This window comes from Macaca thibetana, chromosome 20 (assembly GCF_024542745.1).
Source record: "Macaca thibetana thibetana isolate TM-01 chromosome 20, ASM2454274v1, whole genome shotgun sequence".
Taxonomy (NCBI): domain Eukaryota; kingdom Metazoa; phylum Chordata; class Mammalia; order Primates; family Cercopithecidae; genus Macaca; species Macaca thibetana.
Window position 1 is genome coordinate 57,906,778 of NC_065597.1, and position 13,693 is coordinate 57,920,470.

The 13,693-nt window shown below is 47.8% G+C and overlaps 3 protein-coding genes across 3 annotated transcripts in view; all 3 read right to left on the minus strand.

Annotated features, from left to right (window-relative positions):
- TMC7 (transmembrane channel like 7) overlaps window positions 1–1,894 on the minus strand; it is a 70,022-nt gene extending 68,128 nt beyond the window's left edge. The window contains exon 1 of the mRNA XM_050775008.1: window positions 1,704–1,894. Within this exon, the coding sequence (XP_050630965.1) occupies window positions 1,704–1,770 (67 nt within the window). The 5' untranslated portion in view covers window positions 1,771–1,894. The remainder of the gene's footprint in view (window positions 1–1,703) is intronic.
- Window positions 1–13,693, minus strand: part of IQCK (IQ motif containing K) — a 959,718-nt gene that overhangs the window by 861,258 nt on the left and 84,767 nt on the right. The gene's annotated exons all lie outside the window — the stretch shown is intronic.
- Window positions 1–13,693, minus strand: part of COQ7 (coenzyme Q7, hydroxylase) — a 375,365-nt gene that overhangs the window by 90,897 nt on the left and 270,775 nt on the right. The gene's annotated exons all lie outside the window — the stretch shown is intronic.

Here is a 13,693-nt window from a genome sequence, read left to right on the forward strand (position 1 = left end):
TGCTGGGATTACAGGCGTGAGCCACGGCACCTGGTCAGCCACGGGAAAGTTTTATGTAAGTGGGGGAGTGATCTGTTTTATCATTTAGAAGGATACACACCTCTTCTTCTTCTTCCTCTGTTTTTAGAGACGGGGTCTAGTTCTGTCACCCAGGCTGGGGCCCAGTGGCACAATCACAGCTTACTGTAACCTCAAACTCCTGGGCTCAAGTGATCCTCCCGCCTCAGCATCCCAAAGTGCTGGGATTATAGGCATGAGTCACCATGCCTGGTCACACTTCTCATTCTTTAAGCCAGACCTCATTTGTCACCTCCCCCATCCCCCACCCCACCCCACAGACTGTCCTATAATGCCCATACAACAGGTCACTGTTTAGAAAGTGCTACAAAGTTACAAACACAGTCCCTTCTGAGCCTCCCACCAATGTTGGTGGGTACAAGGTCAAAAAAAAAAAAAAAAAAAAATCTCATCTATCAAAGAGGCATAGGAGACTTTTTAGTTACAGGGCCCAATTATAGTTGTCCTAAAAAGATGCCAAAAGTACCCTTAAACACTTAGCAAAGATTCAAGAACAATGAATCTCACATTCTTTGTACATCTTCAGTATAATGGATTCCACTAAAATAAGATGACGATCAATAGGAACCAACTAAAAAAATACTTGACAAGCTATTATTGAAAGGCTGAAATTCAGCTGACATAAGCAGTATTAATATTGAGATAGAAAATAATTCGCATTGAATCCACCCCAACTTTTGTTTTCTGATGTGGGTCTCTTCTAATTTTTTTTTTCTTCTGAACATTGAGAACAATCCAATTTGAAGGCCACAATGCCCAAATCTACACTCATGTTTTGTTCTACATCCTTGGTTTAATTAAATCTCTATTCTAAAATTGAAAAAGAGAAAACATTGCAGATAAAACTTTACGGCAGGGTCTTGTGTTTTGCAAGATTCCTAAGCTCCAAATGCCACAAGGAACCCTGCCTGAGTGCTGGCAGCTTTTCTGTCTTGACTGGGCAGCAGTTGTACATATTTCTGTAGAAATTGATGGAGTTGTATACTTTCCTGTAATTCTACCCAATACAAAAGATTCTAATACTTGGCTGGCTACCATGTATTGTGACTGTCTAGCCACAATGCCAGACACTGTGCTAGACACATCACACGATTCTCAGCTACTCCCTGCACCATCCTATTCCCATTTTACTGCTGAAGGATCTGAGACTCAGAGAAGGCAAGCCACTTACCAAAGGTCCCACAGCAATAAACAGACAAGGCAGAATTCTGTTTCAAGTTGGTCTAACTGTATGTGAAGGCTGAAATGCCTGGGAGGCAGGCACCTCATACCAGAACGTTAGGCGTGGAGGGGGTGCTCGCAATCCCTTCATTTAACAGATGAGGCTATTGAAAGACTGTCTTGGTCAACAGCTGGAAGACAAACCCACCACGGTCCGGACTGCCATTCTAGTGTCCTTTTGGCCCGGCTGGGTCCCACTGGATTGGATGAGGACGCGTTGGAGGAGGGAGCAGGAATAAGAAAGATCCCCTTCCCACCTGCTCTTCCCCAGAGCCGGGAGCACCCCGCGCCGCGCGGGGCGTGAGAGTGGACAGCGGCCAAGCCGAGCCTCCAGCAGCCGGCTCCCTCCGTGCGCCCTAGGACCCCAGGGGCACCGTCCCCGCGCGCGCTCCCCGCAGCCCTACCTGGATGGACCGCGGGCTGCCGGCTGGGCCTGCCGAGCTGGAGCGCACTGGCGCTGGACTCGCTCATGGCTGCGCCCCGCGCTCCTCAGAGGCTGCCGGGGACGCTCTCCACCCGCGGCCGCCGCCGCCTCCCCAGCCTTCCCTCGCGGAGCCGGGATTCCAGGTTCCGGCGCTGACATCACAGAGGCCGGGGCGGGGCGCCCAAGCCTTCCCTTCCCACGCCCGCCGCCCGCTGGACCACGCGAGGAGCCGAGCACAGAGACCGGAGAGGGGCTGCAGAGCCCGGGAGATCCGGCAAGGCTCCATCCAGCGGCGGCGACAAGCAGCGACCTCCCTGATGTCTCACTGAGTTTAAAACATCACAATAGAATGGGCACAATGGGAGCCCAGTCCCCACCAGTACCCGGTACACCCATGTAACGAACATGCACATGGGCCCCCTGCAACTAAAATCTAATCTAATCTAATCTAATAAAGAAATAAATAACGAAAATAACCGGTTGGGCACTGTGGCTCACGCCTGTAATCCTCTCATTTTGGGAGGCCGAGGCTGGAGGATCGCGTGAGCCCACAAGTTTGAGACCAGCCTAGCCAACACAGTGAGACTCCCATCTCTAAAATTAAAAAATAAAAAATCCACACACACACACACACAAACCCCAAGATTCCAAATAAGTGCATTTAGTAAGTTACCATTTGGGAACAAAAAGGAAAACAAAAAATATATTTGTACGTGTTTGTAAACGCCTAAGCTATCTCCCTAGAGAGTGCAAGAAACTGGCTACCTGTGGTAGCCCTGGATGGGGAGCTAGAGGGCCGAGTGAAGAGAAAACTACATGCAGAGTTTGTCTTTTACGTTTTACACTATAGCCTCGTTTCATCTCTACCTCTGTTCGTGTGCAGCTTAAAAACATAACATTGCCAGGCACAGTGACTCACGCCTGTAATCTCAGCACTTTGAGAGGCTGAGGCGGGCAGATCACCTGACATCAGGAGTTAGAGACCAGCCTGACCAACGTGGTGAAACCCTGTCTGTACTAAAAATACAAACTTAGCCAGGCACGGTGGCACATGCCTGTAGTCCCAGCTACCCTGGAGGCTGAGGCAGGAGAATCTCTGGAACCCAGGAGGCAGAGATTGCAGTGAGCCGAGATCACACCACCGCACTCCAGCCTCGGCGACAGAGCACAGAGCGAGACTCCATCTCAAAAAAAAAAATAATAAATAATAAATAATAAATAATTTTTTTAAAAAACCATGAAATTAAAAATAATTGCTAGTGACCAGCCTGGACAACATGGGGAAATCCCATCTCAATTAAAAAAAAAAAAAAAAAGAAAGAAAGAAAAGTAATTGCTAAATGTAAATAAATGGCTAAATAAATAAATGGGGAAAATGGAGAGAAATCTCCTGTGCAGATTTTGAAATCATTTACGTAGATACTTCAAGGACAGAGAGTTTAGCTCCCTACTCCTTAAGTGTGGGTTGCCTCTAGTGACATCCTTCCAAAGAGTGCAGTATGGAAGTGGTGGTGGAAGAGGGCAGGATGGCCTTTACAGTAGATAACACCTGAAAACACTGTCTCAGACAAATGATCAAAGTTAACATCAGCTGGGCTCCGTGGCTCACACCTGTAATCCCAGCACTTTGGGAGGCCAAGGCAGTTGGATCACTTGAGGTCAGGAGTTTGAGACCAGCCTGGCCAACATGGCAAAGCCCCATGTCTACTAAAAATACCAAAAAATTAGCTGGGCATGGTGGCGGGCACCTGTAATCCCAGCTACTCAGAAGGCTGAAGCAGGAGAATCTCTTGAACCCAGGATGTGGGCGTTGCAGTGAGCCAAGATTGCACTATTGCACTCCAGCCTGGGCAACAGAGTGAGACTCCATCTCAAAATTAATTAATTAATTAATTAACATCAACAACATTAAGCTATGTGGCTAGTACGCACCCTTCATACGATGTGATGAGAAGGGCACTTTACCTCTATGGTCACAAGAAAAATATCAGACAAATTCAACCGAGGGACGTTCTACAGAATACCTGGTTAGTACTCCTCAAAACTGTCAAGGTCATTTTTTAAAAAAGGAGGCTGGACTCTGTGGCTCATGCCTGTAATCCCAGCGCTTTAGGAGGCTGAGGTGGGAGAATGGCTTCAGCCCAGGAGTTGGAGACTAGCCTAAGCAACATATTGAGACCCCATCTCTACAAAAAAGTTTAAAAATTAGCTGAATGTGGTGGAGCATGCCTGTAATCTGAGATACTCAGTTCCTGAAACACAAGTTAAAACACATTACAAACTATAGAAATCTGAATAAAGTAGGGACTTCAGTTAATAGTCATGTATCAATCTTGGTTCATTAATTGTGAAAAATGTACCATATTGATGTAGGATGTTAACAGTAGGGGAAACGGTGTGGGCCATGTGAAAACTCGCATTCTCATCCTCAAAGGCTTTCTGTAGATCTAAAACTATTCCAAAACGGAAAATTACGTGTGTGGGTAAGTAATTTCCTGGCTCAAAATAAAAGCTATTATTTATTTATTTTGAGACAGCGTCTTGCTCTGTCGCCCAGGCTGGTGTGCAGTGGCAAAATCTTGTCTCATTGCAACCTCCGCCTCCTGGGGTCAAGCAATTCTCCTGACTCAGCCTCCTGAGTAGCTGGGATTACAGGCACCTGCCACCATGCCGGCTAATTTATGTATTTTTAGTAGAGACGGGGTTTCGCCATGTTGGCCAGGCTGGTCTCAAACTCCTGACCTCAAGCGATTTGCCGGTCTTGGCCTCCCAAAGTGCTGGGATGACAGGTATGAGCCACCGTGCCCAGCTGATAAAGCTATTTTTATTGTGGTTAATGGTAAGGTCACTGGATGGGAACCTGGTTTCAGATTATTTCCTGTGTGAGCTGGACCATGTGACACAACCTTTCTGAGCCTGTTTTCTTATCTGTAAAATGGGGATATAAGACTAGAGCTTAGGTCCCAGGGCTGTAGCAACAGCAATTGCCTAGAGACAGCCTAAATTTCCATTGACAGGAGAGAGGTTAAATAAATTTTGACACATCTGTCCTCCAGCAATTACATAGCTCTATATGGAGATCTATAGAAAATTATGTTTACAGAAGGTATATTATTAGGTGAAAAAGCAAGGTGGAGGCTGGGCATGGTGGCTCATGCTTATAACCCCAGCATTTTGGGAGGCTGAGGCAGGAGGGTCACTTGAGTCCAGGAGTTTAAGACCAGCCTGGGCAACATAGTGAGATCCCCATCTCTACAAAGATAAAATGTATCCAGGTGTGGTTGCATACAACCTGTAGCCCTGGCTACTTAGGAGGCTAAGGCAGGGGGATTGCTTGAGCCCAGAGTTCAAGGTTACAGTGAGCTATGCTCATGACACTGCCCTCCAGGAGAGAGTGAGACACCATCCAAAAAAAAAAGGTGTTGAAAAATACAAGAATATATATGTATCTGTTTGTAAATGCATCATACATCTCGGGACAAGGGAAGGGGGATTTTTACTAATTACCCCTTTTTTTACTCCATAGGCATACTACTGATACATACTCAAATGTTAAAAAATGATCTTTAAGCCTGTGGCACAGAGGAAGTGTCAGGAAATGATGGTTATTTCTACTGAGAGACAATTCCTCCCTCTTCCCTTCCTTACTGGAGGCCACCTTCCAGCCCACGGTCCCAGCCTGCAGATCTGGAAAGGGATGGATGAAATCCAGTTGTTCCGCATATGGAAGATGGAATGGCATGCAGGCGAGTGGGATTGTGTAGTGACCCTAGAGAGAAGACCCAGCACTTCCTGCTGGCTGCACCTGGCACCTGGTCCTTGCTTGACTCTGCATTCTGAGCCAGAGAGACCTCAGTTATTTTTCCAGGAGCAGAAGAATGAGCCAGGCTCCCAAAGGAGACTCCCTGCTCCCAGGAGACAATTTTACAGGAATAGAAATAGGATAGTTCTTCAGGAAGCAACAGTCACTAAAATCTCCTGTTAGAAGGAATAGAAGAGGAGGAAGGCAGACAGAGGGATACAAAGAAATTCAGACAGAGGGATGGTGAGTAGGACAGAAAGACGGGCAGAATTATCTTTTTTTTTTTTTTTTTTTTGAGACGGAGTCTCGCTCTGTCACCCAGGCTGGAGTACAGTGGCCGGATCTCAGCTCACTGCAAGCTCTGTCTCCCAGGTTTATGCCATTCTCCTGCCTCAGCCTCCCGAGTAGCTGGGACTACAGGCGCCCGCCACCTCGCCCGGCTAGTTTTTTTGTATTTTGTAGTAGAGACGGGGTTTCACCGTGTTAGCCAGGATGGTCTCGATCTCCTGACCTCGTGATCCGCCCGTCTCGGCCTCCCAAAGTGCTGGGATTACAGGCTTGAGCCACCGCGCCCGGCCCGGGCAGAATTATCAATTCATGTGTTGCTTTATTTCAAGGGGAGACACAAATGTCGCCACAGCACCCCCTATCGCCTCTCTCAATCCTAGCACTTTATTTTTACGGCTTGTTTTGTTTTGTTTTGTTTTGTTTGTTTGTTTTGAGACAGAGTCTTGCTCTGTTACCCAGGCTGGAGTGCAGTGGCACAATCTCGGCTCACTGCAAGCTCTGCCTCCCCGGTTCCAGCGATTCTCCTGCCTCAGCCTCCCGAGTAGCTGGGACTACAGGCACACACCACCACGCCCGGCTAAATTTTATGTTTTGTAGTAGAGACGGGGGTTCCACCATATTGGCCAGGCTGGTCTCGAAGCCCTGACCTCGTGATCCACCCGCCTCAGTCTCCCAAAGTGCTGGGATTACAGTCGTGAGCCACCGCACCCGGCCAATTGTTCTGTTTCTCACACTAGAATATAAGCTTGGTAAGGGCTCCCTTTTACTATTAGGGGGAAAACAACAACAACCGTCACTTATGGAGAGCTTACTCTGAGCCAAACGCTTACCATGTGCCCCTTCATGTAACCTTCGTCCTCTCTAAGACATCAGTAGGAACCTTCAACTCCATGTTATAGAGAAAAGGACCACGGCCCGGAGGGAAAGTGGAATCTCTCCTCTTTGCTCCTTCCCTCCAGCGGCTCACCTTACCCAGCACCACCGCCCCTGCCAAGGCAAGGTTGGCCTCCTGACCGTCTCCCTGCCTCGTCCAAGTCTTGTGCATCAGCACTCAGAGCAAACCTCTCAGTAACGGAGGTCTAGGCACATGTTCTCAAGACCTCCTGAGGACTTTGTCATGGGCCAGGGTCACTCATATTTTTTTAAGAAATTATATGAATGGGCCGGGCGCAGTGGCTCACGCCTGTAATCCCAACACTTTGGGAGGCTGAGGCAGGTGGATCACTTGAGGTCAGGAGTTCGAGAGCAGCCTGGCCAACATGGCGAAACCCTGTCTCTACTAAAAATACAAAAATTAGATGGGTTTGGTGGCGCGCACCTGTAATCCCAGCTATTTGGCAGGTTGAAGCAGGAAAATCACTTGAACCCATGAGGTGGAGGTTGCAGTGAGACAAGATCGCGCTACTGCACTCCAGCCTGGGTGAGAGAGCAGGACTCTGTCTCAGAAAAAAAAAAAAAAAAAAAAAAGTAAATTCCTGGCCCCATCATCTTTGGCCTTAACGCAGGTTGTCCTGATACATACTGGGACCCCGGACGCCCTGCATCTTTTTCCCTTTCTCCTACCCGCACCTACTGTCATTCCACACATTGTCTACAACAGAAATGCTTTGCAAAATGTAAACTTCTAAATAAATGTTAATGCCATAGCCATGGCTATGTAAGACTTAGAATTGTGGGATTGTTGCCAGGCTTGGTGGCTCACACCTGTAATCCCAGCACTTTGGGAGGCCAAGGTGGGCGGATGATGAGTTCAGGAGATGGAGACTATCCTGGCTAACACAGTGAAACCCTATCTCTACGAAGAATACAAAAAAAATTAGCCAGGAGTGATAGCACGTGCCTATAGTCCCAGCTACTTGAGAGGCTGAGGCAGGAGAATCTCTTGAACCCAGGAGACAGAGGTTGCAGTGAGCCGAGATCATGCCATTGTGTTCCAGCCTGGGTGACAACAGCGAAACTCTGTCTCAAGAAAAAAATCATTGTGGGATTGCAAAATGGACCAAAGGAGAGGGTACTGGACACACCAAAGGAAATGATCGGTTCCTCTCACAAGACTTCTGACACCAAATGTGTGTGTGGGTTTTTTCCTCATACCAACTGTGTTAGTCCATCCTCGCCTAGCTATAAAGAAATACCTGAGACGGGGTAATTTATAAAGAAAAGAGGTTTCATTGGCTTACGATTCTTCAGGTTGTACAGGAAGCATGGCTGGGGAGGTCTCAGGAAACTTACAATCAAGGCAGAAGGCAAGAGGGAAATGAGATGTCTCACATGGCTGGAGCGAGAGGAAGAGGCAGAGAATGGGAAGGTGCCACACACTTTTAAACAACCAGATCTCAAGCCAGGCACAGTGGCTCAGCCTGTAATCCCAGCACTTTGGGAAGCCAAGGCAGGCGGATCGCCTGAGGTCAGGAGTTCAAGGCCAGCCTGGTCAACATGGTGAAACTCCATCTCTACTAAAAATACAAAAATTAGCATGTCTGTCATTCCAACTACACAGGAGGCTGAGGCATGAGACTCACTTGAACCTGGGAGGCAGAGGTTGCAGTGAGCCTAGATTGCGCCACTGCACTCCAGCCTGGGCGACAGAATGAGACTCCATCTAAAAAAAGAGAGAGAGAGAGAGAACACGCGCGCAAGCTCCTGAGAACTCTTTCACGAGAAAAGCACCAAAGGGGGAAATCCGCCTCCACCTCCATGAACCAATCACCTCCCACCAGGCCCCACCTCCAACATTGGGAATTGCAATTCGAAATGCGATTTGGGTGGGGACATAGATCCAAACCATATCACCAACCAGTCTTCCAACTCTCCTGACACGAGCTGGGCGACCTACGATTCAATTCCATTCCGACACTACCTACCTGGAGTAGAGTCAAACTTCACAGATAAGGCTCAGTCCCACAAGACTGCCCTCACATCAGATGCCAGTTACAAAGCCTACGCCTCCAGTGCTTCTGACTGATGCGGCTACAAATTGGGGGTTCCCATGACCCTCTCTTCAGGCTTGATAATTTGCTAAAACAGCTCACAGAGCTCAGGGAAACACTTGAATTACGTTTACTGATTTGTTATGAAGGGTACAAATGAGCAGCGGGAGGAAGAGAGGCATAGGCCAAGGTATGGGGAAGGGGCGTGGACCTTCCATGCCCTCTCTAGGCACCCCTGCAACACCTCCACGTGCTCACTGATCCAGGAGCTCTTCAAACAGTTTGGGGTTTTTATGGCGCTTCCATTATGTAGGCACAACTGGTTAAATTCACTGGCCATTGGTAATTGAACTCAACTTCCAGCCTGTCTCGCCTCTCCAGGGATCAGGGGTGGGGCTAAAAAAAAATCCCAGCACTTTGGGAGGCCAAGGCGGGCAGATCACAAGGTCAGGAAATCGAGGAAAGGAAAAAAATTCTGTAGACACAGGGTCTTAATTTGTTGCCCAGGCTGGTCTCAAGTTTCTGGGTTCCATCAATCCTTCTGCTCCCAAAATGCTGGTATTACAAGCATAAGCCACCACACCCATCCCGTGTTCACATTTTTAATCACGTTTGGGAGACGTTTTCATAGAGGATTCTAGAATTTTCCCATGTATGTTACCGCATGAGGAGAAGACATCTGTGTGAGTGCTAGTATGTCTATAAGAATAAAGTGGCCGGGCGCCGTGGCTCACACCTGTAATCCCAGCACTTTGGGAGGCCGAGGCAGGCAGATCACCAAGTCAGGAGATCGAGACCATCCTGGCCAACATGGTGAAACCCTGTCTCTACTAAAAATACAAAAAAATTAGCCGGGCGTGGTGGCGCATGCCTGTCGTCCCAGCTACTTGGGAGGCTGAGGCAGGAGAATCACTTGAACCTGTGAGGCAGAGGTTGCAGTGAGCCAAGATCACGCCACTGCACTCCAGCCTGAGCAACAAGAGCAAGACTTCATCTCAAAAAAATAAAATAAATAAATTCTTCTAAGAAGCTTGTATTAGGAATGTTTTCATTTGCAATTAAGAGAATACCCAGCTTAACCATAGTGCGTTTTTACTAGTAAGGCATCTCGCGGCGGGCGTGGCAGCTCATTGATGCTATCAGGTGCTCAAGTTCTTTCTCATTCTGCTCTGTTACTGTAGGGGCCAAAAGAAAACTTTTCCTCCACCCTCTAAAGGTTCCCTAAAAATGAACTTGTAACCATGGGATTAGCCCAACCTGGACCTTCTCTGTTGATAATAAAATGTCCCAGTTAATTCTTAGGTGTAAGATAGCCAAAAACTTCAAGTCATATGCCTGGGCATGCACATTCAAAAAAGCTTTGGGCCAGGCACGGTGGCTTACACCTGTAATCCCAGCACTTTGGGAGGCCGAGGCGGGCAGATCACCTGAGGTCAGGAGTTTGAGACCAGTCTGGCCAACATGGTGAAACCCTGTCTCTACTAAAAATACAAAAATTAGCCAGGTGTGGTGGCGGGCACCTGTAATCCCAGCTACTTGGGAGGCTGAGGCAGGAGAATTGCTGGAACCCAAGAGGCAGAGGTTGCAGTGAGCTGAGATCTCGCCACTGTACTCCAGTCTGGGTGACAGAATCAGACTCCGTCTCAAAAAACAAAAAAAGAAAAAGCTTTGACCTCTGATAACACCCAGAAAAAAACCATTCTTCCCCTAAGATACAAGAAGACAAAGACATGATCAAAACCTGAATGATGGACTATTTCAGAAGTGAGGGGTCCACTGGCCTGGAAGATCCAGGGCTAGGATCTGCCTCAACATACCTTATTGTAAATGGTCAAATTTGAAGTCCTCCGATCAGACACTGCCAAGCCAACATTTTAAAATCCTTTCCTTCTCCCTCTGGTCCATTAAAACTTGCCCCAGACCCAAATAGAGGAGACAGATTTTAGCCTGACTCCTGTCTCCTTGCTGGCTGATTTTGCAATAAAATCTTTTTTTTGTTGTTTTTTTTTCAAAAGCCAGTGCTATAGTTATTGGCTTCTGTGCGCATCAGGAAGCGAGCCCATTTGCTCTATAATAAATTGACAAAAGCAGATCAATAAAGAAAAAAAGGAGCCGGGCGCGGTGGCTCAAGCCTGTAATCCCAGCACTTTGGGAGGCCGAGACGGGCGGATCACAAGGTCAGGAGATCGAGACCATCCTGGCTAACATGGTGAAACCCCGTCTCTACTAAAAATACAAAAAACTAGCCGGGCGAGGTGGCGGGCGCCTGTAGTCCCAGCTACTCCGGAGGCTGAGGCAGGAGAATGGCGTGAACCCGGGAGGCGGAGCTTTCAGTGAGCTGAGACCCGGCCACTGCACTCCAGCCTGGGCGACAGAGCGAGACTCCGTCTCAAAAAAAAAAAAAAAAAAAAAAAAAAGGAGACTCGAAGAGAGGCTGGGTGGTTGAAAATTAAATACTCTCTTCATGGCTGGGCATGGTGGCTCATGCCTGCAATCCCAGCACTTTGGGAGGCTGAGGTGGGCAGATCATTTGAGGTCAGGAGTTCAAGACTAGCCTGTCCAACACGGTGAAACCCTGTCTCTACTAAAAATGCAGAAATTAGCCAGTCGTGGTGGCGCATACCTGTAGTCCCAGCTACTCGAGAGGCTGAGGCAGGAGATTCACCTGAACCCAGGAGGCGGAGGTTGCAGTGAGCCGAGATCGGGCCACTGCACTCCAGCCTGGATAACAAAGCAAGACTCTGTCTCAACAACAACAAAAAATACTCTCTTCATAGGAGAGATGTATGGACCTGGAGACAGATATTATTTTGAAAGTGATTCTCTTTGCAAGCTGGATGAGACAGACAGGTTTGATGTATCAGATGAGGGTGGAATTGCACAGGAACAAATATTGGCTTTTTATGCAGATAAAGTCCTCCAGTTAATTCCTTAGGGCTGCCCTCAGAAGAACAGATGAAAAGTCTGGATGTGGTGATGGCTCTCAGTCTCTTCTGGTTACTTGATGAGATTCCTAGGGAAGGTGTATTAGACAATTGCATTTCTTTGGAGAAAAGTGTTCTTAGATAAGGAAAGAGTCTCTCCTGGTGCTTCAGGAAAGAGGATCAGAAAGACAAGGAGGTGAGGAAAGGTCATAGAGAGACCTTGAGGCTGCTTCTTTAGATCAGTATAAAAGACAAAGCACCATATTTTGGGGTGTTTTCTGAGCCCTAATGACATTCAAACCACATAGACTTTTTGTCCTCATGGTCACAAAATGGCTGCCACATCACCACACATCACATCCATGTTCAAGACAATAAAAAAGATTAAGGACAAAAGCAGCAGAAGTTGGCATTATGGCCATCTATAGATGCAAGAAAGTCTGGAAAAGAGCAGATCTGGTTTTCTAGACTCTAGACTGGGGTTCTGAATAATACTGAGTGGCCCAACCGACATTGTCTGCCACAGCTCTTCCTTCAATAAGTAACACAAACGTTCATCAAAGAAGAACGATTGTATTAAACCCTGTCTTTCCGACGCTCTTTTCCGAAGCATAAGGAGGCTCTCTCTGAAACTTCCTTATCTGACTCACAAAGCTTGTCTTGGGAAGCTGTTGTCAGCATTGGAGGGGTGGTGTTGGAAGAGACACCACATAATGGCAGGGTGCCGTGGCTCACACCCATAATCCCAGCCCTTTGAGGGGCCGAGATGGATGGATTGGCTGAGCGCAGGAGTTCAAGACCAACCTGGGCAACAGGGCTAGATCTCATCTCTACTAAGAAGTTTTTAAAAATTAGGGCCAGAGGCTGGGCAAGGTGGCTCACACCTGTAATCCCAGCACTTTGGGAGGACAAGTTGGGCGGATCACAAGGTCAAGAGATGGAGACCATCCTGGCCAACATGGTGAAACCCCGTCTCTACTAAAAATACAAAAATTAGCTGGGCGTGGGGGTGTGTGCCTGTAGTCCTAGTTACTCAGGAGGCTGAGGCAGGAGAATCACTTGAACCCGGGAGGCGGAGGTTGCAGTGAACCGAGATCACGTCACTGTACTCCAGCCTGGTGACAGAGTGAGTTTCCATCTCAAAAAAAAAAAAAAAAAAAAAAGCAACTGGGAGTGGTGGCTTATGCCTGTAATCCCAGCGCTTCGGGAGGCTGAGGTGGGCAGATCACCCGAGGTCATGAGTTTGAGACCATCCTGGCCAACATGGTGAAACTCTGTCTCTACTAAAAATGCAAAAATTAGCCAGGCATGGTGGCACACGCCTGTAGTCCCAGGTACTCAGAAGGCTGACACAGGAGAATCGCTTGAACCTGGGATGCAGAGGTTGCAGTGAGCCAAGATCATATCATTGCACACCAGCCTGGGCAACAGAGCGAGACTCCGTCTCAAAAAAAAAAAAAAAAAGCCGTGCACAGTGTCTCACACCTGTAATCCCAGCACTTTGGGAGGCCAAGGCGGGTGGATTACCCGAGGTCAGGAGTTAGAGACCAGCCTGGCCAACACAGTGAAACCCCATCTCTACTAAAAATACAAAAAAAAAAAAAAAAATTAGCCAGGTGCGGTGGCTCACACCTGTAATCCCAGCTGCTTAGGAGGCTGAGGCAGGAGAATCGCTTGAATCTGAGAGGTGGAGGTTGCAGTAAGCCAAGATTGTGTCACTCCAGCCTGGGTAACAGAGCAAGACTCCGTATCAAAAACCAAAAACAAAAAACAAAAAAAATAGCCAGGCATGGTGACGCACACCCGTAGTCCCACCTACTTAGGAGGCTGAGGTGGGAGGATCATTTGAGTCCAGGAGGTCAAGGCTACAGTGAGCTGCATTTATGCCACTGCACACCAGCCTGGTTGACAGAGCAAGACCCTGTTTCAAAAAAAGCAGACACCACATATTTGGTGCCAAGAGGGGGAAAAAATTCTCATTTGGTGTCAGGTGTGGTATGAGAAGTAAAACTTCCCTCACCTACTA